Below are 26,331 nucleotides of genomic sequence, written 5' to 3'. Positions count from 1 at the left end.
GGGCTGCCCCTAGCTGCTAGTCGGTAGTGTTGAGCGGGAAAAAGCAGACACTTACCGCAAAAGGCACCGCTACAGCCGTGACCCAAAGGGGCCGGGGAGTCCTTCGCGAAGCCCCACGCCGTGGGAGGAAACCAACGAAAGCGGGAATCAGACAGACAGGTGCTACCCCACATAAACTAGGGTCCCAGCGCCCAGCACCGCGACGCCAACTCCCACCAGCTGGAAGACCGATGACTGCCACCGAACCTTCCGCCCAATGAGATAACGTCACCACTCGGCGTAGTCCAGCCTTTCATGAAGAGGATGCACTTCCGCTTCCGGGGCACCCGCCGCGTTCCTTCATTGCGTTTACCGAAAGGGTTTGTTGATTTGTTTCTTTGCTTTGACTGGCTTTTGACATGCGTTTTCTATCGCTCAATAACTGCGGCATTAAAGTTAGTATTAAGATAGGAAGCTCTCTAGGAATGCGATCTCAGGAAAGAAGTCCAGCCTCCAGGCGCCACCTTAAGAAAAAATGACTTGGCTGAGCACCACCAGCTAAGAGAGACGGGGGTGTAGGGAGGTCTGAGTGTAGGAATTCCCGGGAGCAAGTGAAAACTCCAAAGAAAGGGAGGGACTTAGGGCTTTCGCAGCCTAGGGAGGCGGGTTCCACCCCGGGTCGAATCAGGTGTCTGGACCCGCCTCTGCCTACGCGTGCGCAGTGCGAACCTTCCCCTTCTCTGCTTTTTCCTCCAACATGGAATTCCGCTCAGCTCGGCAAGCAATACTGCAGCTACTCCGTACGGTGGCTCCAGCAGACCTCCCAGCTCTGCTCCAGTGGATGAGAACTACCCGTAAGCGATCAGAGCCAGAGTCAGACGGTTGGGGCAAGAATATGCTGTGGGCACTGACCTTGGGGACTTAGGGTGAGGCCAGAAGCCTTCCATGGGGTAGCTGTGCTGGTCTCTGCTCTGCTACGGAGCGGGTTGAAGGGGGGCACATAGCAAACTTTTGTCAGTTTCAGAATCCAGTTTAGGATTGGGTGCAGGAGGACCTGGCTCTGGGTTTGTGATTCCGCTACAGACTTCAGACAAGCGGCTAGAGCCGCCTTGTGTCTCACCTCTTTTCTGAAGGAAAAAAAGGGGGGGGGCGGGGGGATGGGTTAGCTCTCCTCCCCATTACTCCCACAAATTTGGGACGACCAGTAGGATACTACCTGAAAAAACCCTTTACAAGAGAAGTTTCAGGCTGTAGAGCTGGAAGTTTTTACCCTGTAGGCAAAATCACATGTAGCTAGTGCATTTATTTTCTCAATTGTAAAATGGGCCATCAATTTAATAGCAGGTGTTCCGGGGTGGGGAGAGGGAGAAAAGGGGGAGGGGAGGACAGGACTTTGATTTTCAATGATAGTAATACTAAAAAAGCACAAGTTAGAATCGAGGAAATGTGGTTATTAGGTCGAGTTATTGAAGAATGGGATAGATCTGTTTTGGCAAAGTGAAGCCTGGTGAAAGCACAAGAGGATAGGATATTCCTTGTTGGAGAACTATTCCAAACCATGCTCTGCTTCTGTACCCCTAAACGTTGATTTCCATGTTTATTTTCATCTAGACTCATGACTTGAAATATTCCTGTTTGCTGATGACTCCCAATTTTAGACTTCCATCCGTGAGGTTCTTCCTAGAACTTTCTCCCTTTGTGATGTTAGAGTGAATCAATCGTTTGGGTATTATCATTATTGTTATTACTACTACTACTACTACTACTAGTACTACTACTACTACACATTTTGGAAGATCATTTTAGATAAGACGCCAAACTAAAATTAACTTGGACATCTGGTAGTGAGATTTAGCCTGGGAAGTAGAGAAAACCAAAGAGCTAGCTTCATATTTATACACACAGACGAGATTCAAGGTAGGAATTTACAAGATATTTTATTCCAAAAGCCCTGGGTGCCTACAAAAATGCCATCTACTGCCTGGTTCTGGCAATTGCACAATTACTAAAACATCCTTGCCCTCAAGATTTCAGTTTTGTGGAGCCATTTGTAATCTAATAAATCTCCAGTTTTAGAGGCATCAGTTGAGACTCCATTTTTCAAACTCGTTGAAAGCATGTTTTGTATGATGATTTTGTAAACAAGAAGACCCAATACCATTGGCTAAAGAAGATGTTTTTACTTTTTCTAACACCACGTTCTGTGTGCCTTTCTCCAGCCGATCCTGTAGTAGAGAAGCTCAAGCAATTTGTTAAACAATTTAGAACACAAACTGAGTTTCTGGAGAATGTTTATTACATGAATATTTTAAGAAATGAGAGTGTCACTTAGCTTAAAATGAAGGAGTATGTTTTAATATGAATCTTTAAAAGTAGTGTAATTTATTGGTATACGTTTTTTATGTGGTAATATATACATAATACAAGATTTACCATTTTAACCATTTTTAAGTGTACATTAAGTACAATACGTTTACTTTGTGCACCCATCATCACCATCTGCCTCCAGAACATTCTCATCTTCCCAAACTGACACTTATAGTGTACTTTTTTATGAAATACAGCACAAAAGATTCTTCCAATCAACAATTTTTCATTTTCCTAATTAACTTCCTTCTTCCAGGAAAAAAATTACTGCATAATGTCTTACTTGTATGACATTTGCTTAGACCTTTGATAATTATAACTCTCCTTGAATTTTTATACCGTTTAATGGAATAGCAAGAGATAATAATAGGCATGATTTTGGTTTTGAGTTTCACAGAGTTTACTGAAACTGAAAAAAATCTACATATTGCTAACAGGTAAAAATCACAATAATTTTAAATACACAAAAGGAAGAATGATATTCTTGGTCTCTGAAGGAATGGTGGGATTATCATACCAAGACCTGAGGTCATTTGGGATCAGGCTGAGAACCAAAAGCTTGGACCAGGACAGAGGCAAGCACATGTCAAAGTATGATATAAACTGAAGATACAGAAAAAATAAAGATAGAGCCTGTATTTACCTTGGTACAGCTTAGACCAAAGTCTAGGAAACAAATGAGCACCAGTAAAGAAGGATGAAAAAAGTCTGAGGGACAAAGCACACAAAGACAACTCCCCCCTCAAATAAATAAATAAAAGGAGTAAAAAATACAGCAGGACTTCAGCTCATTGATTCTAATCTTGTGGCAGAGCATCTGTTCTTTTCTACTTCTTGTATATGTATATAGTGGGCTCTTGATCTAGCTTTCAAAGTATAGGAGAGTGACTGCAATCCATTAAGTGAAGGGAGCTGAGAGCCAGAACTGTATGTGATGTCCCCAATAGGCATATTAAAAATTACATTTTATTAACAGCTATCTGTTAGCAAACACCATTCTGAAGCCTCTGAATTTTTCCTGAATATGCAAATACAAATGAGGATATCAAACCAACAACTCATAAAAATTTCTATTAAGAATCAAGTTATAAAGGATAGAAAATTAAAGTGTGCTATAAGAAAATTAATAAAATAATCAAGAAAATATTTAAATGCTTAAAGAAGTTAATAGTAGGTGACTAGAAGCTTTTAGAAGCTTTTCTGTTTCCTGTATTTTAAATACATCTTCATTGAGCAGAATTGAACCTGTTGCTGAACAGCAGCTACAGAGCTGTTAGAGGTTCTTTGAAATTCCGACAAATCTAAAAAGCAAAGCCTGGGATCTAGTTACATTTGTCGAACAGCATACTACTGCAGTTCTATATTATATTGCTATTACCACTGAGGAAGTAGCCACATAACTTACAGATTTTCCAATCTTTGTTTCCTGTTTGATCCTTCTGTTTCTCAATTTCTTACCTCCTCTTGCCTTCCTGTGGGTAAATGGAACAGTTTTAGAATTCTGTTCTTGTTTATAGTGTTTCTGAGTATATCTCTTTGTATAGTTTTCTTTGTGGTTACTCTATTACAGTATACATATGTAACATCACCATCTACTGGTATCAGTGTTTTATCACTAGAATGAAGTATTGAAATCTTACTTTCATGTAGGTCCCTTTACCCTCCCCCACTTTAAAAATATGGTTGTTTTATGTATTTTCTCTATATACATTGAGCACTATTACGGATGGTTTTATAAATTTTTATTTAACCATCAAATATGGTTTAAGAAGCTAATGAGGAGAAAGATAGTCTAATGAATTTACTCTGTTTTTACCCATTCTGTTGTTCTTTCCTTTCTGAAGTTCCAAGCCTTCTTCTGCTATTTCCCTTCTGTTGGAGGGTTTCCTCTACCAGTTCTTTAAGGGTAGGTCTGCTGGTAACAAATTCTTAGTTTTTCTGCATCTGAGGTTTTCTTTACTTCTCCATTCCTGAAGGATAATTTCATCAGATATAAAATTTACAGTTTGTGGTCCTTTTTTTCTAGCATTTGAAAAATTTTGTAATCTTCTGGCTCCCATGGCTTTTTTGTTTGTTTTGTTTTGTTTTTTGGTTTTTTGTTTGTTTTGTTTTTTGGGTTTTTTTTGTTTGTTTTGTTTTGGGGGTTTTTTGGATTTTTTTTGGCTGCGTTGGGTCTTCGTTACTGCGCGTGAGCTTTCTCTAGTTGCAGTGAGCGGGGGCTACTCTTTGTTGTGTTGCGCGGGCTTCTCATTGCGGTGGCTTCTCTTGTTGTGGAGCACAGGCTGTAGGGCGCATGGGCTTCAGTAGTTGTGGCACGCGGGCTCTAGAGCGCAGGCTCAGTAGTTGTGGCACATGGGTTTAGTTGCTCTGCGGCATGTGAGATCTTCCTGGAACAGGGATTGAACCCGTGTCCCCCGCATTGGCAGGCAGATTCTTAACCACTGTGCCACCAGGGAAGTCTGCTCCCATGGTTTCAGATGAAAAATTCACTGTTTAAATTGGTGTTTCCCTATAGGGAGTGAATCATTTCTCTTTGGTTGCTTTTAAGATTTGTTCTTTGTCTCTTTTGTTTTTAGCAGTTTATGGTATGTTCTTATGTGGATTTCTTTGGGTCTATCATATTTGGAGTTTGCTTGGCTTCTTATATCTGTAGGTTTATGTCTTTAACCAAATTTGGGGAGTTTTTAGCTATATTTCTTGAAATACTTTTCAGCCCCACACTTTTTCCCCTACTTCTGGAGCTCTGATACTAATGTTAGATCTTTTGTTATTCCACAGATCCTTAAGGCTCTGTTCAGTTATTTTTTTTCTGTCTATTTTCTCTCTGTTGTTCAGATGGAATAAATTTTATAGATCTGTCAACTCAAGTTTACTGATTCTATCCTCTGTCATCTCTACTACTGAACCCATTCAACAAGTGTTTTTGTGTTGTTGTTGTCTGTTTGTTCTTTTAGTTTTATAGTTTCTATTTCTTTTTCTATGACCTCTACTTCTTTGCTGAGATTTCCTATTTTTTTCACTTGTTACAGGATAATTCTTAACTGCTTATTGAAGCATTTTTATTATGGCTGCTTTAAAACCTTGTCTGATCATCCAAATTCTGATTAATTTACATGTTAGCATCTAGATTGCCAGATTCAAATAATGACTTCCTGTTCTTGGTATAAATGATTTTCCATTGTATCCTGGATATTCTGATTGTATGCTAGGATAATTTTGATTTTATCCTGGATATTTTAGATATTATGCTGACTTGATCCTATTCAAATCTTCTATCTTAGTAGGCAGTTACCCTGCTTAAGTTTAACCTGTTGGTTCTGGCCTGCTTTTGCGGGCTGTAACTCTGATAACAATTTAGTTTTCAGTGCCCTTGCAGTGCTCTTCAGGTCTGCTTCATTCCTTGAAATTGCTGGGGCTCCTGCTCAATCTATGCTGGTGTTGCCTGCATGGAGAAAGACAGTTTCTTGGATCACCCTATGTCACTGAGCTACCTTCCACCAGTGGGAGTAGGGGACAAGCAGTACAGGGCCTGGTTTGCTCTTGGCCACTGGGCAGAAGGCTGGGAAACCTCAGGCCTGGGTCTCTATCCTGCTGGGTAGAGGGTCTGAGGACAGCAGTCTCCCCTGTTGTTACCAGATAGCCTGCCACAGCCCCAGGTGTGGACTAGGGATTAGGGCTCCCCAGTACGTCTCTGTTGTTCTTCCTCTTTACAGTCTGGTGAGAGAGAGCAAGCTTTTCTTAGTTTTTGTTTTGTTCTTTTTTTTCAGTCTGGCTGTTGGTAGTTCTGGGATGCAGGCCTCTCCAGGGCCCAGTCCAGGCTACATGGAAGATAAAAGGAAAACTCAGGAGGGAATTCACTGCGGTGACCCTCCTTCCTTAAATCCTCAGGTCCCTAGACAGTTTACCTTTTTTCTAGCTTTCAGAGTCCTTTATGGTTGCCTGTTGATTTATTTCCAGGATATTTCATTGTATTTAGAGGGGAGGAGCAGGGGAAAAAGAGGGAAGTAGCCATCTTGTCTAGGACCAGAAGTCCCCTCAGTAAATTTTTAAAATTTGAATAAGAACTTCAGAGTAATATAAGATATGAATGAATAATAGGAAATATATAACCCAGTGTTTAATTATGTATTGTAAGTCATCAGAGGTAAGGATAAGGGTGAGTTAAGGCCAGAGTTTGAACGTAAGACTTCATGGAGATGAAGTAACTTGAGCAGGGCCTTATTGCAAAAGGCAGGGTCATAGAGTTGAAAGGAACAGTATGAACAGGAAGGAGTATGGAAAACACCTGAGGAGATTTGCACATCTTGAGCAAAAGTTATGTTAGAGAGTAATGAGAATAGAAAATAGGATGGTTAGCCTCTGGTGATATAGAGGGCCTTGAAAGTCTAGAGTGACACTTCATACGTTGAAAAGTGAAAAGCTATCCCAAAATTGTAAGGAGAAGGAGTGACACAAAGTGAAGTTTAAGCAAGATTAGTTTAAAATCGGTGTGCAGGATATCTTATATCGGGGGGAAACTGATAATTCAGGAGCTAATTGTGAGTTTGTCCTGGTATTCTAAATGTGAGGTGGTGCCTGTGCGTGCCTATGAGGTAGTTGAAGTGGTAATAAAGAGGAAGTGGATTCAAAAGAGAAAGTGATAGCACTTGATACCTGACTAGATGTAAAAAGTGGGGTTTGATTCATAGACTGTCAGCTTTGGTGACTTCTCTGTCCCCATGTATTTAATTAAATATAAGTAGGAAATTTTTAAAGAATGAATTTTGCTCTTTAGTGAAGCTCTTCTTTCTCCGCTCCCTTCCCACCTACATATGTAATTTGAGAAAAACCTTACTGTCCTTAGGCAACTGATTAACACCTTTCTTTAACTTTTTCCAAGCAACGTACTGTTACCACACATTCTGAAATAGCTATTATACATGTTAAAAGATGTTCAGCCTCACTTGTAATTAAAGAAATGCAAATTAAAACAACAAAGTTTGTTTTTATGGTACTATTCAATGCTATAAGGCTTTAATGAAACACATATTCTTTTCTGATAGATTAAATTTGTATAATCTTTCAGGAAAGAAATTTGACAATATGTAGCAAAAGCCTTTAAAATGTTTAAGTACTTCTACTTCTAAGAATTTATAGTAAGGAAATAAATACAGAGAGATGATGTATGCCAAAATGTTAGTTGCAGTGTAAATTGCAGTGCAATTTTTCACAGTTATAATTGTATCTAAATGTATAGTAGTAGGACTGAATGGTTAAGTAATATACATATGGTGGAACATTACACAGCCTTTTAAAATAATGTTTTAAGGAATTTAATTTTAATAACAAATACTTATGATGATAGAATGTTAAATGAATTCCAGTTTTACACACTTCAGTAATATCCTATCATATCATGCCTTTTCCACCTGTTTTATAGCCATTATTAGGGCAAAAATGTCTTGCCCTTCTTTTCAGAAGTTATTTGCCAACCACTACAGATAATGAAACTAATTTTAGCCTTCTTGAGCTAAAAATTTCCACAGTGCCTTACGTACAGTGCTCAACAAATATTAACTATTATTATGAAATATCTTTTGAGAATTTTCTTCCTGGAAAAGTATACATATTTATGTATACAACCAAGCATGCAACTTTAGGCCTTTTATGGACTGCATAAAGCCCATATGTGGATCCTGTTAACTAGGACCATGGTGAAGAATCCCTGCTGTAACTGAAAGAATCTCTTTTTACCCTTGAATGTAGTTGAATCAGAGTTTGTTGTCCAGGATAAGAGGTGTCAGTTCTCATTTTCACCTGGTATCCTTGGGAATGAGTCTTCACTTAATACTGCCTTTTTAAAATGACTGAGTAATTTAACACACAATTTCATAATATCTCTCATCTTGCCTGGTGATGCTTACATTAATTGGGGGATTGACTCCCCAAATAAAGATATTTAACTAGGGAGACATGGGGAAATCTATTGTGATGGTTCAGAATTTGCAGCCCTTCCCATCTTTCATTTCTCCAGCTCCCTCGATCTTCACATATGACTGTTTAAGATGGTTCACCACCACCACCCCTTCCAAGTCTATTAATAACCCAGTAGCAGTAGCAATCAGAGCCCTAGACACTACAAAGTGATAGAAGAGGAAAATAAGCTAAGGTAGTCATGGATTAGAGAACTAAATTGCCAAATCGAGTTCAGTTCCAGGGCCACATTTAAAGGGGCTGTTGAACAAGTCCAGAAGATGGCAACCAGATGGCAGTGGATATGGTTCCCACAATATATGAGGAACCGTGGTCAGAGCTAGGGAGAAGAGAAGGCTAAGGTAGTGATAGGGGAGCTCTTACTAGCCAGCCGCCTTCTGAGCTCCCTTAGAGAGACTGTATGGTATAGTAACTAAGAGTTCAGAGTTAGACCTACATTCAAATTCCAACTCTACCACTTTCTGGCCAGTATGACCTGAGACAAGTAACTTAAATTCTGACCTCACATTCTTCTTTTGTTATAAAATAGAAGTGATAATAGTACCACATATAGGATTCTTAGGATTAAATGACAGTGTTTGAAAAGCACTGCACAAAGTTTAACATGCCTTAAAAGTGCTCATTCAATAAATACCGTATAGCATTAAAGATGATGATTCCTCTCGAGCTGAAATTAGAAAAATGAGCTGTTATGGAAAGGCAGATTCTGGCTCAGCACGTGGAAGAAATGCTGTTCCCGAATGTGTTCAGGTGAAGACTGAAAAACAGTCATATGTCAGAGATGCATGGATGGAGTCTGCCATTTGGTAATAGTTCGTAATTAAAGTTCCCTTTCCACTGTAAGACTCTTATAAGGCCGGCCCATATGAAAACTATGTTTTCCTAACATGGTTGTTTATGTTACAGAATTAAATCCAAAGAAGTTGGGCTATGAAATATCTTAGTTTGGTATAATGTGATTTTTATTGGCTTCTTCAGTTATACCATTTCCAAATTGAGAGAACTTGCTAAGAATCAATGGTGTGAGTGATACTATTAGAATTAAATGCAAGTCATAGAGGCTTCTAGACAGTTTTCCGTCTACAGAGAGAAGCTAAGCAGATGTTAGGTGTTAATTAACACCTTGAGAAAATTCAATTAGATTTTAAGAATACCATTTTAAAAAGGCCAGTTTTTTAAAAAATGCATCACAGGTGCTATTTAAGTTCTACCTAAAACAATTTGGAACAAATCTTCATAGTATTTTCATTTCTCTATAATTTATATTTTGCATTCTTCTAGAAATAATTTGAAGCAACAATTTAGGTCATTATACTAGATAGGTGAGGAAAGAAAAAAGAGCTAAAAGGCCTTTCTACATTAGTTCAGGGAGCCAAATAATATATCAGTATCTTCATATTAACTACTATTGCTCAAAAGGAAGTTATACAGAGAAAGAACCTCTGTACGTAGGGAAACAGAGTGGAAAAAGTGAAAAAGAAGAGTAGCTTTATTTAGAAGCAAAAAACCTAGGTTTGTTTCTTGTGCTGCTGTTGGCCTGCTTTGTAACTTTTCACAGTTCATTTAACCTTAAAAGACTCAGTTACCTCCTCTGTAAATCAGAGAATATAATCTTGCTTTGTCTTCCTTACATGGATGTTATAATACTTAAATGACCTAGTTTCTATGTGAAAGAACTTTGCAAACTAGAAAATATTATCCAAATTTTAATTGTTATTTGTGACATGAAAATTGCATTCTGACCCAACACAAGAATTATTATGTTTAAGAAGGAAATCATGAACTTATTTTAAAACAACCAAAGATTTGGGGGGCAAGATGTGGAGATGGATGATATTTTCTTCAGAATCTCCTTGTTTTCCTTCTATAGCTGTTTTAAAACAGTAAGAAAAACACAACCCCTTCGAGGTCCTTTTACTCTAGCAAGAATCAATATAAGTCTTTTAAGAAAAAAGTAAAATGTTTTCATTAGTAGTCCTTTCCAGTCTATATTTGGCATTCAGGCTGTAGCTAATTTTACTAGAGTATTTTACTTCCAGATAAGTCACATTCTAGTTAAAATTATATGAGCTGCTTAGAAATCATACTTTTGTAGAGCCAATTTAAAAAAATTTATAAACACACAGATAAGTTGAAAAAACAGAACAATGAACACCACTTTTATACCCTCACCTAGATTCACCGTCAGTCTCTTACCTTCTCCATCTTTATTGCTATATATATCAGCATGCACGCACACTTCCCTTTTTGCCAGATTATCCAAAGGTAGGCCACAGCCATCAGAAATGTGCTGTTTTAATGATCATTTTATCTGCTGTTCAAATGCAGTGGAGCAACATGATTCTGATAAAGTTTATTCTATAGTTGGTGCCATCTGTTAGTGCTTGTTATCCGAAGTCTTGAGTACATTTTACTGGAGGCAGAGATGCTCAGATTAAAGTTATCTTCTTAGTAATCCCTGTGTGGTGCCTCCTAAACTTGTAAGATCTATATGGTCACAAAAGGAATATTTGACTACTTACTGGTAAGTTTAAGACCCCAAAAACTAATGGCAGTACTTTTCTTAAGTAAAAATAAAGTAGAAAAATAATACATATTTTTTAAATGCCTTTGTTGTTCTATAACAGGCTGAAATAGTCAAGTGTTATATTTTCAAGCAGTTTGGAAAAAGGAAAAACTCAATGTTTTCAATGGAACATTTGTTAAAATTTAAATATTTCATTGGTTAGAAGGTTTATTTATTGTTATAAATTGATGCTATCTGATGGAAAATATCCATCCATTGTAATCACTTAGTCTAGGTATGAGTACAACCATAAAAGCTGTATCTGGTTGGTTTTTTTTGTTTTTTTTTTGCAGGAGATTTTGATGAATTCATTCAAGACAATAATGACATTATATTGAAAAACATAGCAGAAGACCTTCGGAATTGCTTACCTCTAGAAACCATGCTTTCTTCAGAACATCTAGCCCTCCAAAAAGTAAATATGTTAAATTAATTTACTCTTAGTGCTACTTGAGGATTCTCCTATTCTCCCCTAACCCCATTAGCCTTTCCAGTCTAATCAGTCCTGAATTCTGCTTTTTCGTTTGGTGCTTCAATCATGTCCCCAATTCTTTTGAGTCTGTAACCTTCTGGCTCCCTAGTACCATCCATTCAACAGATATTTTTTGAGGGTGTCCTGTTTGCCAAGCACTCAACCCCACCCCCACCCCCAAAATCAAGGCACGACATTAATCTGTCCCTGCCTACATCATTGTCCTGGTTTTCTCTTCCCTGTTCCATTTCCGTGGCTTTTATCAAGGGTGAAGTTCACCCCTTTGTTTCCTTCTCCTACTTTAGCATTACACAATTTTTGCTTCTTCTATTCCTTTATTCCTAGAATTCTCACTTTTCTTCTCCAGACAGCCCCCTCATTCAAGTACCTTCAAAGCCCAACTCTTATGGGATACATATGCTATGAATACTGTTTCCTAAAGCAAAACTAAGAATAATAATTTCTTCTTCCCCCACTAATCTGAAAGTAGCAGCGTTTGTGGTTTTTCAGCATGTAAATTCCTGAGCAGAGGTACTAAATCCTGTACATTTTTAGTAGTTCTGTGCACACTGTGAGCACTCAGTAAATCTTAGTAAACATCCAGTCATTTACAGGAGGAAAATAGTGGGTAGTATAAAAACAGAGCAATATTTGTAATACAGTTTGGATGTTATTAATAAAACAATCTTAGCAGTCTCATGATATAACACAATATATAAAGAGAGAAAAAAGTATTCATTGCATGTTAATGGTGGACCCACAATCCCCCATCCCAACAGTTTTTCTCTTCCTTTGTTTCCTTCTGGCCCTTGTATGTGTTCAGACATTTTATATACTTATATATGCGTGTGTGTGTATAGATGTAGATATAATTTTGTAGATTTCCAAGCAGATAGGTTGATTCTTTATTTAGTGTTAAAGTAGAAGGAATCAGACATATTTTTCTCTGTAGCTGCTTGCTATTATATCATGTACCACCAGTATTAATAAAGTGCTATTTTTTGTAAGCATGGAGTTTTACTAACATTGTTATTATTTGAAAACTTTGCTTCTGGGCAAAGATTACTTGCTAAGTATTTTGATGGGTAAGTCACTGACATGTGGGACTCAGAAGACCTGATATTAGTTTCAGTTCTTCCCGTTCTTAACTAACTAGTGTCATTTCTTGGGAGAAATCTCTCTGGGTATCAGTTTCTTTATTTGTAAAATATACTACTTAGGATGGACAAGATGGTCTCAAAATACTCCTTTCAACTAAAATTTTAATCTATTTCTCATAGCCATGTTTTGCATCATGGCGTGTCAAATAACAAGTTGCTAGTGTCTGAAAAATAAAGCAAAAGCAGAGCAGAGTTGCTGACTTCCATAATCAAAACTTGTCTTCCTGGGCCTTGTCGTTGCTCTCAGAATTTTAGCATATGAACCACTGATGTTTTGCCTTATTTAGCAATAAAAAGAGACTTCTTTGTACTTTGTTTCTTTTGATGTTTTTCTTCTCTCCACCAGATACAGCAGCAGCCAGAACCCACAGTTCACGTTGATGCATTCCTTTATGATGAAGACTTTATTGATTCATTATGTGAGGAAGGAAAACTGAGCAGATACTACTGTATGGTGTGCGGCTCACACCAGACGGCACCTTTAGGTGGGCACTCAAGCCTGCAAACCTGATGACTTCGTGTGTACTTTTCCTTACATGTCATGAGTATGCAGATTTTTTTTTAATATCTTTAATTAATTAATTATTTATTTATTTATCTTTGGCTGCATTGGGTCTTCGTTGCTGCACGTGGGCTTTCTCTAGTTGCGTCGAGTGGGAGCTACTCTACATTGCGGTGTGCGGGCTTCTCATTGTGGTGGCTTCTCTTGTTGCGGAGCACGGGCTCTAGGCATGTGGGCTTCAGTAGTTGTGGCACGCGGGCTCAGTAGTTGTGGCTCCCGGGCTTATTTGCTCTGTAGCATGTGGGATCTTCCTGGACCGGGACTCGAACCCATGTCCCCTGCATTGGCAGGCGGATTCTTAACCACTGCGCCACCAGGGAAGTCCCGAGTATGCAGATTCTTGCCCAAGCATTCACTGTTTTTTGAAAGCAAAAGGACAACCTGCAGCCTAGCCATTACCAATTATTGCAGTCAGGGAAACTAAATAGAAACATCGTCCAGGGAGGCTAGGCCACTTCATGTCTCTCCCAGGGGGATATTTCTGCTTTTCACTGAGCATGTTTAATCGGAGGTGACTTTTCAGGTCCAGCAACTAGTCAGAGTGAATGAATACAGGGAAACTGACTCATACTTTATATACTCAAAAGAGATTCACATTTAACCATAGTGCTGATTTATTTACAATGAGAAATATAACTGCCAAGGGGGCTGAAAACGTTCTCCCCATAGAAACATCTACTTGAGAAGTCAGATAGTAATCAAATATTGTTGGATGGGCATGGATTCAGAGGACGGATATAGATAATCTTGACAGTCTATTCAGGCCATGATTTGACATCCTGGAGCATCTTCGGTCTATAACCCAGAACAATTCTAGTGACAGTCTCCTGCATCTCTGTCCCTCAGATGCAGCACCTGTGTTTCAAATGGGAAACTAGACTGACTCCATGCTGCTAAGATGTTAACTCTTCTGTTAATATATTTTTTGTTCAAACTGGGTATTATTGGCTAGGCTGTTAATTTAAACATGCTATTTCAATCTCCCTGCTCACTTAGATTTAGAGGTGTTGCTTAGAGTGGGTAAGTAATATTGTGCTCGTATTACTGATCTTAGATAATATTATTCTCAAAAATTAACTACTACCAAATTTGTAGTATGTTGCTAATACAAATATATTGTACCTGTATTGTAGTTGGGGATTAAACTACCCTGGTTTACTGATTTAAGATTCCATTTTTAGATAGTACTTATTTCCATTTGAAGTAGTTCACAGAATAGAAAAGGACTTAGACAAGAACAGTAGAGGAAGGGACTTCCCTGGTGGCGCAGTGGTTAAGAATCCGCCTGCCAATGCAGGGAACACGGGTTCGATCCTTGGTCCGGAAAGATCCCACATGCCGCAGAGCAGCTAAGCCTGTGTGCCACAACTACCGAGCCCGTGTGCCACAACTACTGAAGCCCATGTGCCTAGAGCCCGTGCTCCGCAACAAGAGAAGCCACCAGAGTGAGAAGCCTGTGCACCACAACAAAGAGTAGCCCCTGCTCGACGCAACTAGAGAAAGCCCACTCACAGCAACAAAGACCCAACGCAGCCAAAAGAAAAAGAACAATAGAGGGAAAACTAAAAAGTGAATTGTAAATAACACCATATCAGATCTGATGTACAGAAATTTACAGAAGAGCTATGTTTGACACAGAAAAACTTGGAGGTTAGGATGTATTTTCACATAAAAACCAGATTGTAAATAGTGTCTGGACACCCAGACCAGCCCAGATAGCTATAATGACTCTGAAAAAGCTATCACTGTATGGGCCTCTTATTCCCTATATGAAAGGGGCTTGTCCAGCTACAAGACACTAACGATGACTCTGTAGCCCAGGGCAGGAGCACTAACGTGGCAAAGAGGATCGTGAGGATGAGAGGAGGTAAGGACTATGGTGGTCAACCCCCCTCCACCCCATCACCTCCAGTGTTACTTCTGAGGCCTAGTCATCCTTTATTTTCTTCCAAGGGATTAGCCTGCCTGCTTCCGTTTTCTTTGCCACCAGTCATTAGTTATGATCAAAGTTTCTCCCCTTCCTGACCATTATATCATGTAGCATACAGTAGAGAAAGTCTTTGGGTTACCTCCATATCAGAAAAAACAGACTCAGGCTCTCCCAGGTATTTCATTACAGAAATAATGGAGTGAGAAGGTGGGCTAGGAGACTAGAAATTGTAGCAATTAAACTAAGGGAAATAACAGTTTAGGAGTGTCTTAACCTCCTTCCATACCACCTCTCTCCTGCACTCCAGAACACACTTTAGGTTGGTCAGGGCTGCCACATTGTTCCACTCCAGAGATGGTCATTCATTGGGTAGTTTACAGTCTATGCAGCAAGAGGTGGAAGCCCTGTGGTTGGCTCTGGGATAGGGTGAGAAAGCCGGATGGTATGGGAGTTAGGAAGCAGTTGCTGGGAACAGCAGGTCAGAGGGAGAAGAGGAAGGGGAAAACCCAGGACACCCTAAGCAGCAGCAGGAAGGAAATGAGGAGCATGGGGGTAGGGACAGGCAGCTGAGTAGCAGTTTTCTAGAGGCCTTTGATGATGATGATGATAATGAATGATGATGATTTTGGCCATGCTGCACGGCTTGTAGGATCTTAGTTCCCTGACCAGGGATGGAACCCGTGCCCCCTGCAGTGGAACCACTGGACCGCCAGGGAATTCCCTCTAGAGGCCTTTTAAATGTCAGAGACTTCATATTTGTTCTTGTCTAATACAGCTCAGAGTGAATGAATACAAAATTATCACATTAATTTTTTCTAAATAACCTCTGAATGGCTTTCATTGATTAAGAAAAGCATGAAATACACTTTACAGGTGAAAGAATTAGAAATACAGAATGGAATTGTTAATCCCCAAGCAGAATTTAATGTTTACTCTGTTCTAATTCTCCAGGGTTTATTTCTCATTCCTTCTCTCTCATGGAATTGAAGTTCATTTATCATCATGTACTCCCTGATCTGTCGGGAAAGGTCTTGGTTGACGTTGGCTCCAGGCTTGGCATCGTCCTTTACGGGGTAAAGTCCAGCTTGTGGACATACTCAACATTTGGAAATACTTTCTTCTCCTACTAGCATCAGTTTTGCCTGCCACCATCCAAGGTGACAGCTTGGCTTTATTTATTAGAGTAACAGAATAATATGGTTAAAATAGTGTATCGAATTTGGACTTTCAAAGGCCAGCTCTCTGATTTCCTTTACTAGTTTGACTCTGTGACACAAGTGAAGGAATATCAGCAAAACAGCAACAGGTGACCCTCATAACACTTTGCTATTCTGTCACTCACTTACTGCCCTTCTAACTCCATTTTCTGTACTGTGCTAAAATAGTATAGTATACTGAGTTTTGATAAGAGCTCTTATAAAACTGACAGATTTACTTGACCTGGGAAATTGCTTATGGCTATGAGCAAGTCCCTGAACACCTCTGTGCCTCAAGTTCCTGACCTGTAAGTGAGCAAACTAAATGATATCCAGGACACATCGTGCTCTAGTTTTCTATGATCCAAAGTTTGAATGTAGACTTTTGTGTCTTCAATGTGGCTTTTTTTAAAAAATTCAAATCATGAGCATTTTTAATATTCTTAAATGGTTTTATCAAAAAACTGAAATGTGGTTTCTGGTTGTCATTAGCAGATGTGTTAAAACATGTGGCCAACAGCAGTAGATGTTCATGCCAGAAACAGGCCCTATCAGTTCCCAGCCTCACTGCCTGCTCTAAACAGAAACAGTTAACTCTTTCATGCTTCATTTATTTTTCAGTGTTGACTTTTATTCTACAATTAGGAAAAATAGCCATAATAGAAAGTACAGTTTATCAGATGGCTTTGTTTGGAGAACGTTAGAGATTATGCTTGTTTACCATATTTTGTCCATTCTTGTTAATTTTTTTATTTGTTAGAAAAGTATATAGCTGAAATAACTGTGGCTATGCAGGTATTTGGCAGCATTAATGAATTTAAACATATTGTCATTTTCCTCTATAGTACGTCACTGATTCAGTCAACAAAAATTCTTTGAATACTTACATATGCTCCATTGAACATATTCTAAAAATCCATGATGAGCTATAAATATAAATTTAGTTTACACGTAAGTGTTAGTTGATGTATAATGGTCTTCAGAATATGATTTGACCTCTCCTTCCAGATTATTTTTTGTGATTACAACCAAAAATAGATACATAATAATATATAGTCAGTTCTTGATGATCCTTGTTAACTAATGGCCAGTATCTTTGGTGGATTGCCAGACACCAGGCTGACTTCTCAAAGTCAAACAGGACACACCTCCAGCCACCCTCCTCTTGTGTCAGACTGTGCATGAGTTTCCATTATATTTCCCACAGGTTAATGCCTTTCTTGTTTTCCCCTGATGTAACTTCCCAAGAAATTACAGAAGTAGGGTATTAAACAAAGAATCTATATGTGATCACTTTCCTCATTTCCAACTTTGTTGAATGCACAGTTTTATCAGGAAAAGTAAATCAATCTTTAAAAATATGATTACTGGGCTTCCCTGGTGGCGCAGTGGTTGAGAATCTGCCTGCTAATGCAGGGGACACGGGTTCGAGCCCTGGTCTGGGAAGATCCCACATGCCACGGAGCGGCTGGGCCCGTGAGCCACAACTACTGAGCCTGCGCGTCTGGAGCCTGTGCCCCGCAACGGGAGGGGCCGCGATAGTGAAAGGCCCGCGCACCGCGATGAAGAGCGGTCCCCGCACCGCGATGAAGAGTGGCCCCCACTTGCCTCAACTAGAGAAAGCCCTCGCACGAACCGAAGACCCAACACAGCCAAAAATAAAATAAAATAAATAAATAAAGTAGCTATAAAAAAAGAAAAGTGCAAAAAAAAAAAAAAATATGATTACTTTTAAGTAACGGAAATTAATAAACTACAATCAAGGTCTCGATGGGTAAGAGTCTAAGTTCTTAAAAGTTGTTTTACATAAATTACAAAATGTTATTTATCTTTCCTTTTTATCTTTATTTTTACTTTATTGAATTCTATTTTTAAAAGTTTGATTTTTAGGGGCTTCCCTGGTGGTCCAGTGGTTAAGACTTCGCCTTCCAGTGCAGGGGGTACGGGTTAGATCCCTGGTTGGGGAGCTAAGATCCCACAGGCCTTGCGGCCAAAAACCAAAACAGAAAACAGAAGCAATATTGTAACAAATTCAATAAAGACTTTAAAAAAAAAAAAGTTTGACTTTTAAAATTTCAAGTAGAAATAAACCCACAACTAGAAGTTAATTCTTTTGCATCATAATGTATCTTCATATTTTAGGGTTATCTTTACAGTTCAGCATCACAACTATGTGGAGTAGAATTGAATGGAGACTTTTGCCAGTTGCAGGAAATGGTCATAAAAAAGTACCAGTTCACTGACAGAATAAAGGTACCCTTTTAAATGTTTATTCTGTTATCCACCGTATAGCATAGTTTAGCCAAATTTCTTCCGCATTGGAGTTGGAAACTCTTTTTGAATCTATTCTTGATTGCTGTTGTGTAGAAACAGATTGAGTTAACTTAATATTTTAAAACACTGATAATAAAGATGAATTATTATCAATATGTTCCACTCACATTTTTCTCTTCCTCCCAAATTTTATTAGAAAGTAGAATTTTTTCTTAATTTTCTTCATATCAACTATAGTTTTGGTAGCAGTAATTTTGAATCTCTTGATGTTGGTCAGAAGTGTATTTAATTAAACTCTGAATGTTGAAAGTAAACAAAAAGGTTAAGTAATGCTCACAGTTTTTATCTTTTTATAAACTTTCAATAGGAATTGTGGGTGCCACAGAATAGCAGTTCATGGGAGAATGATGTCCTGGGTTGGGCTATGACAGAAATTTTCTGTTTCTTATATGTAAGGGGAAAAATAACAAAAAAGGGGAAAGGAAGTTTTTTGGTTGATGCAGTAATCCTTGTCATTTCACTAGCGATCCTACACTTCTAATGGCAATGCACAGAAGTATTGTGTATCTAAGGATCTCTGGTATTCAATGCAATCAAATATTGAAAGACATATCTTAGTAAGATTAAGGATCTAGCTTTCCCCTTTCTTATAGAAGGAAAACTTTTCATTCTCTTCCTCCTTCCATCCTTCCTTTTTTTTTCTCTTTCTCTCTCTCATCTTGGAAATTGAGAGGCAAGTGATCAAAGAGAATTCATTGTCCAATAATAAGTTCATGGATTTTTCTCACTCTCCCATATTTAATGAACAAAAACACACTGCTCTTACATAATAAGAATCACATAACTAACAGGAATATTGATTTAATTAGAAATTGAGATTTAAACATTCTGGATATTATTTATTTGTAAGGCTAAGTTCTTTTTTGGAAAGAAATCATATGATATAAAAAACTTTTTCTCTTCTTTTTAAAATAAAAGTTATTTGCTTTGCTCTTGAGCAAATAAATGTTTCCTCCTATTATCTTGCCTGTGGTCTACAAGACTTGTTGATTATAGTCGAAGTTAATTTTTTGAGGTATATAGTTTTTTCAATAAATTGTTTTGTTTGCTTTCTTGGATAGATAATATGTTCAAGTGAATTTTAGATGAAGAGTCGGACAAGGCCAGTTAACATATTTGTATTAACATTTTACAATTTATAAATTACTTTTTAAATTTTATATGGTCCCATTTGATTCTGTGAATCAGGACATATATTACTCCATTTTATTTATGAAGACACTGACTACCCAAAGGTACAAATCCAGTTGATGATGGAGCCAGAATAGCTAGTGATATAATGGAAAAAGCTCTGAACTGGAAGTGAAAAGAGTGTAATTATAACTATATAAATGATTCCATCTAAAACAAATAAAATTTTCACAAGTTTATGGTTTTTATTAGGTATTAAGTATCTTCCATAGGTAGTAGTATTAAATATACTGTTCTCCCATTTTAAGAAGTGTGAATCTCCCATATTGCCTCACAACATCATTGAATCAATAGCTATTTCTTACGTGATTATATGATATGGTGTCTTTGTTCTCTTACATGAACTCATTCTTTTTTAGGTGCTTCATGCAGACATCTGTACACAAGGTTCACTTCTGCAAAATGCTGATGTTATTATAATGAATAATGTCTTTGAATATTTTCTTAATGAGGCAGAACAGGCCAGGTACGTTATTTATTCAAGCAAGAAATCTGTTGTTAAAATATATCTAACAAAGTATGAAAAGGGATTGGTAGAAGTGTTTTCATATTAAACTTTTTATTTATTTATTTTTTGCCACACTGCGAGGCTTGTGGGACCTCAGTTCCCCAACCAGGGATCAAACCCGGGGCCCCAGCAGTGATATTAAACTTCGCAGAAATGACCTCAAATGTCAGGAGTTTATATTAATAAGGAAATGTGTTATGTCTAAATGAAAATCAAAATAAACTTTGGTTGTCTAACCTTGTAAATATTACATCTAATTTTGAGTAGTTATAAAATGGTTTCATGACCCAAGCATTTGCTTCGCAGTCTGGGATGCAAGAAGTTATCAATTCCCAGTGGGTTTTTATACTTATTCTTTTCTGCCTCAGTTTTCTTTTCTTTGAAAAAACATGTCCTATGCTCTCCTATCACAAAATTATGGGAGTTAACTGGTGCCTATAAATGACTATAAAACAAGATATAGGGCTTCCCTGGTGGCGCAGTGGTTAAGAATCCACCTGCCAATGCAAGGGACACGGGTTCGAGCCCTGGTCCAGGAAGATCCCACATGCCGCAGAGCAGCTAAGGCCGTGCGCCACAACTACTGAGCCTGTGCTCTAGAGCCCGCGAGCCACAACTACTGAGCCCATCTGCCACAACTACTGAAACCCACGTACCTAGAGCCCATGCTCCTCAACAAGAGAAGCCACCACAAAGAGAAGCCCATGTACCGCAACGAAGAGGAGTAGCCCCCGCTCGCCACAACTAGAGAAAGCCCGCACGCAGCAACGAAAACCCAACTCAGCCAAAGATAAATAAGTAAAGAAAATTTTTAAAAAAACAAGATATAAGAATATTCAGCTAGGAAACAGTGAATAATGATCAAATTTTTAAAATGTTCTTAATGTGGTAATAGTAGGTTCCTGGAGTTTATTCCACTATTCAAGCAATAGAAAAATTAGCAAATCTCTGATCACTTTTTTTTTTTTTTTAATTTTTGGCTGCTCTGCGCGGCTTGTGGGATCTTAGTTCCTCGACCAGGGATTGTACCCATGCCCTGGGCAGTAAGTGTGGAGTCCTAACCACTGGACCACCAGGGAATTCCCTGTGATCGCTTTTCTGACTTCTCATCAGGACTTATAAGTTCCTCTAATTAGAAAATTCCTGTAGTCTGAGACACTGATTTTCTGGTCAGTTAGGCTTGCTGATTTATTTATCATAATGACATATGTATACTCTAGATGCAGGAAACCTCCTTTCCATATCTATGAAAGGGCATTACACACGTTTGGATTAGTGCATCAGTGAGGTTTCTACTGCAAGAAATAAAAAGACATAATTATAGACCATAAACAGTTAATATGGAGTAGAATCCTGAATGAGTAACCCTCTTTATCCTGCCACCCCTTTACCGTCTATATTTTGTCTCTCACACACATACACACACATATCTATTACTTGTAGGTTAAGGTTAGTACAAAATTAACAGTGTAAATAGTTTAAAAAGAAACTAGTTCAACAGAAAGCTAATCATATCCTAAAAGCTCAGCCAGAATGGGTGATGATTTTTTGGTCACAGGCTAAAGGCCAGAAACACAAAATGAACAAGTTGTTTTAATCATAGTGCACTCTTTAAGCTTAATTTCCAGTGGACAAAGTATGTATAGCTTTTTACCTTTTTAAGTTCATGACCAGTAGTCAAAACATTACATAATTGTTAGAGAATGAAATATAGTAGGTTTATGCTGTATAAGAAGTTAAAAGAGAAAAACACCTTAAACTCTTCACAGATTCATATAGGAAGATTTTGAATGCTGAAGAATGATGAATGCTACCTGTTAACTTGATACTGGAAAGTATTTTCATGTTTGGGTTGTTTTAAAGACTATCTTGGGGGACTTCCCTGGTGGTCCAGTGAAAAACCCGCACGCCGCAACTAGAGAGAAGCCCGCCTGCCACAACTAAGACCAGACACAGCCAAAAATAATAAATAAAAATAATAATCTCAAAAAAAGAAACTATCTTGGAAAATTAATTCACAAACTCTGCATGACTCACCAAATAGGTACTGACCATGTGTTAGTTAGTTCAGTCATTTCTCCAAGTTAATCAAATGCAGTGAATTCTAAATATAGATAGATTATAGCCTCTCATGGTTAATTATCTTCATCATGATTGACAGTACACGGGAGAAAGTTTAGAAGATACAGTAAAGCATTCTGATATTGGAATCGTTCTGACAAAATTGATCATTTACCTATATAATTTTGTATTGTAGCAAGTAGAGTAATTCTTAGTTTAAAAGGTGCCTCTGTATTTTCTCAGTAGGTGAAACATACAGCTACTACAATGACAGCTTCTCAGAAACAGCAAGTGCTATTTTGAGAGCCATGCCCAACCGTGCCAGTATACTCAGCTTCTTCAGTCTTACTAAATAGACTTGCAAAATATATAATTTCTAAGGAACTACATCAAGACAACAAACTCTAGCCCAAGCACAGTGATAAATAAATATCACTCTTAGCTCTAGCCCAAGCACAGTGATATTTATTATCAAACACTGCTTCTTGGTTTTACATCTAGCCTGAAAAAAAGAACATTTGTATCGTTTTGCCTAGTAAGCTCCCGAATATACTAAACCCAATAACCATTGCTGTAACTAAAATAAGTGCAAATGATACTGCTGCCCACCTGCCCCATTACAAGGGGTGCACATCCCTGCATTGCTTGACCCTTGCTCCCCAATAGCAGGGTGTACTGTCAAGACTCGTGCACAGTGTAGAAATCCCATTCATGTCTGCTCTACAGGTTAATCAGAACTGGTCAGACACTGCCCTCTGACACATATATATGCACATGGCATGCCATCGTGCTTTAAATCTAGTTGATCTCATTAAACTTCTCAGGTGCCATAGTGTCCAGAATTCTTTCCATTGAATATTTCTGACAGCCAAATAAAGTATGATTTCACTCCTGATATTATTTTAAAAGATCTAATCTATATGTTATACTCTTATTTTAGTTTTGCTTGTTTTCTGGCTTCTGTGGCTTTTCTCCATGACTCTTTCCCACTCACACCCCTCAGCCCTGTTCCATTCTGCAGGAAGTTTGACAGTTCATAAAGAATTGAAGAGGCTGTAACGCTAATCCAACTTTGACTTCTGTATCAGTTCTGAAAACTTCCTTTTGGCCTTACTCACAATCCCTTGTGTTAACCCTAATCCCCATCTTGTTAAATCTCTCTCAATATTGTAACTTCACAATTTTGCCAACATCCCTTCAGGAACTGAATTTACCAATTTCTAGCATCTTGCTGTGGTCCTGTTTTCTGCTGGCAAACATTTTTACCCATCTGGATTTCTACATATCACCTGGGCTATATTTTTTTTTGTCATCCTCATTTTGAAAAAATATCCAGTGTCTGGTAAAGCATAACATATAAGTTTTTTTTTTTTTTTAACATATAAGTTTTGAATGTGTTATAGAGCCTGGGAATATATCAGCCATAATGTAAGGAAACAAGGATCCTTATTAGTGACAGTGCCAAGTCTTGAAGATTCTCTCTCAGGTCTTCAGGTATGTAAGCCTCTTTCCCAGCATTTTTATTGTCAAAACTTTTCTTCTGCTTTTTTCTGATAGCTGTTAAAATATTCTAGAAATGTTCTGTTAGAAAGAATAGCAAAACCTTATGGCTTAAGAACTGATTTGTTGTTTGTTCACTGGCATCAAGAGCTCTGAAAGTGTACAGATTCCTTTGCTTCTCCACCCAGTTTTTCCAACTGTGGGGTTACAGTTTTTTTTAGGTTAACAAATGCTATTAAATATTTGTAAGAGACTTAGAACACCCACATCATAACTTTTTCCCTGAGAACAAAAGGAACAGAGCTGTTCAGGTTTCTAGAATCAGTAAGGGGACTGGAGGCCCACATCCTGAACACAGTTGAGCTTCTAGGTCAAGTTTGGAATGTTGCACAAACTGCTTCTATGTTCCTCAGATTCTCCGTACAAAATAAGGCTGATACTTAATAATAAGATTCAGCCCAATAAATTGACCCTTTTATAAAGGTTAATTAATGTTTGTAAAGCTCTTTGAGATCCCTGGATGAAAGATACTGTGGCATTTCTTAGTACAGAGTCGTATTATCATTTTCTTTAATATCTCTTTCCTCGCATATAAGCACTGCCAAATTTAAGTATATATTTCTTCCTTTAAAAAACTAAACAATCATCAATAATACCTTCTTTAAAAATTTTTGTCAATCATCTAAATTACAAAAGTAATTCATGTTTGTCATAACAAGGGAAATAATCCAGATATATATAAAGAAACGATGTTCATCTCCCCAGTTTCCCCCCACCTAATTCCCTCCCCATGAGATCCCTACCCCGTGAGTGGTATGATTCTACCCTACTTTTCCATACTCATAAAAACATACCTTTTAAAATATGTGCTCTCCAGTTTATAATGTCTACATGTATTGAAATAATTCAGTGATTTTCACTTACCAAAGTAAAATATTTTTGAAAGAGTCCTTATATATGAATTCTTGAATAACGTTATTGCTTTCCTATTTAATGAAACTTCTTTAAACAAATATATCCATTGGTGGCTCCAGAATTTCTGTATCCTGGAGACCCAAGTTTGCAGTGTGAAGGGAAGGGCCTGTTAAAGGTTATGGAGGGAGATGACCCCCTCTCGTGCAACCTCTTAGCACCATCATTGTGTGTATATGAACCGTTTCTCTGTGTACTCCCATTGTTGTTTTAATCTTTTATTGTTTAAGCTAGTTTAATTATTAAACTATTTACATTAAAATAATTATACTATATGTTCTTTATTCTTTCAAATTCCAAAATCAAGGTAAATTAATTAAGTCCTGAGTCCACAAACCTACCATTTAGTACGACAAAGAATTATGTGGCACCATGTAGAACTTAGTCCCTCTCATTGTAATAAAAATCTTTTGTGTTCAATTACTTAGTCATGATTTCTCGAAATTCAAGAGAATAGGTTCATTCTGCAATTTTCATATTTGTTTATGACCTTTTTTTTTCCAGGTTAATATACAGTTATCTCCCTGGGTTGAAGAGGTACCACTGAACTATGATGTATACCCAGAAAAGGATATTGACAGGGAAGCTCTTGAACAAATACATTTATACAAGATTCTCTAACACTACAATAGTCCTACCTCAGTGTAAAATAATTACAAAATAATTTAAAAGAAACAGAACCCCAGTATCCTAACACATATTTTTTCTGTATATTCCTTTCTAGTCTTTGTACATATGCTCACATATTTGTAAATAGTTGTATGTATATATATACAACTTTGCGTGATAATTTTATTAAAATATTTGTGTGAAAAAATTTTGGTTTTCCCCTGGTGTCTTTTATTTTGTTAAAAATATAACGTTTGTACTTTTTTTTTTTGAATTTTTATTTATTTGGTTGCACCAGGTCTTAGTTGCGGCTCGCCAGCTCCTTAGTTGTGGCATGCAAACTCTTAGTTGCGGCATGCACGTGGGATCTGGTTCCCTGACCAGGGCTCGAACCTGGGCCCCCTGCATTGGGAGCGTGGAGTCTTATCCACTGCGCCCCCAGGAAGTCCCTTTTTTTTTTTTTTTTTAATATTTATTTGCTGTGCCGGGTCTTAGTTGCAGCATGCGGCTCCTTTAGTTGCAGCATGCCTGAGGGATCTAGTTCCCCGACCAGGGATCGAACCCCAGGCCCCTGCATTTGGAGTGTGAGTCTTAACCACTGGACCACCAAGGAAGTCCCAACATGTGTCCTTCTTTAGTCACTAACTCTATATACCAAGTCCAGATATGGCCCCCAAAAAGACCAGAAGTAGCTTCTATTATGAAGGGGGGGTGGAGGGGAAGGGTAGGTTACATTGTTACCCCATTTATTAGATCTCTATTCTGTAAGATCCTTGTACACAGCTTTCTCTGAGGAGGCTAGCACAAGGACTTACAATAAAAAATAATGCAGTTGCTAGGAAAAAGCAAAACTAGAAAGATAGCCTCTAAAATATAAATAGAGGTTATATATAGGTGGAACAATTACTGGTAATTTATTATTTTTTCTTTCTGTACTTTTCTGAATTTTCC

General features: G+C 37.9%; 2 protein-coding genes across 4 annotated transcripts in view; one reads left to right on the top strand and one right to left on the bottom strand.

The window, feature by feature from the left end:
- The window catches only part of SRP54 (signal recognition particle 54), a 43,871-nt gene extending 43,192 nt beyond the window's left edge, over window positions 1-679 (bottom strand). Inside the window, exon 1 of one of the 3 annotated variants that reach the window (XM_036842872.1) lies at window positions 56-679. The gene's annotated coding sequence lies outside the window, so the exon portion shown is untranslated. The remainder of the gene's footprint in view (window positions 1-55) is intronic. The other 2 variants (XM_036842870.1, XM_036842871.1) reach the window with 2 other exon arrangements.
- Window positions 358-25,588, top strand: LOC118890273. The gene is made up of 8 exons (XM_036842877.1): window positions 358-833; window positions 11,179-11,300; window positions 12,864-13,002; window positions 15,961-16,082; window positions 18,348-18,458; window positions 20,090-20,196; window positions 23,703-23,793; window positions 25,276-25,588. The coding sequence occupies exons 1-8, from the start codon at window positions 737-739 to the stop codon at window positions 25,390-25,392; spliced, it is 906 nt and encodes a 301-aa protein (XP_036698772.1). The 5' UTR covers window positions 358-736; the 3' UTR covers window positions 25,393-25,588.
- The last annotated feature ends 743 nt before the right edge of the window (window positions 25,589-26,331 follow it).

Source organism: Balaenoptera musculus, chromosome 2, assembly GCF_009873245.2.
Source record: "Balaenoptera musculus isolate JJ_BM4_2016_0621 chromosome 2, mBalMus1.pri.v3, whole genome shotgun sequence".
In the NCBI taxonomy this organism is placed as follows: Eukaryota; Metazoa; Chordata; class Mammalia; order Artiodactyla; family Balaenopteridae; genus Balaenoptera; species Balaenoptera musculus.
The sequence above is the reverse complement of the archived record's forward strand: the minus strand, read 5'-3'. Positions and strand labels throughout refer to the sequence as shown.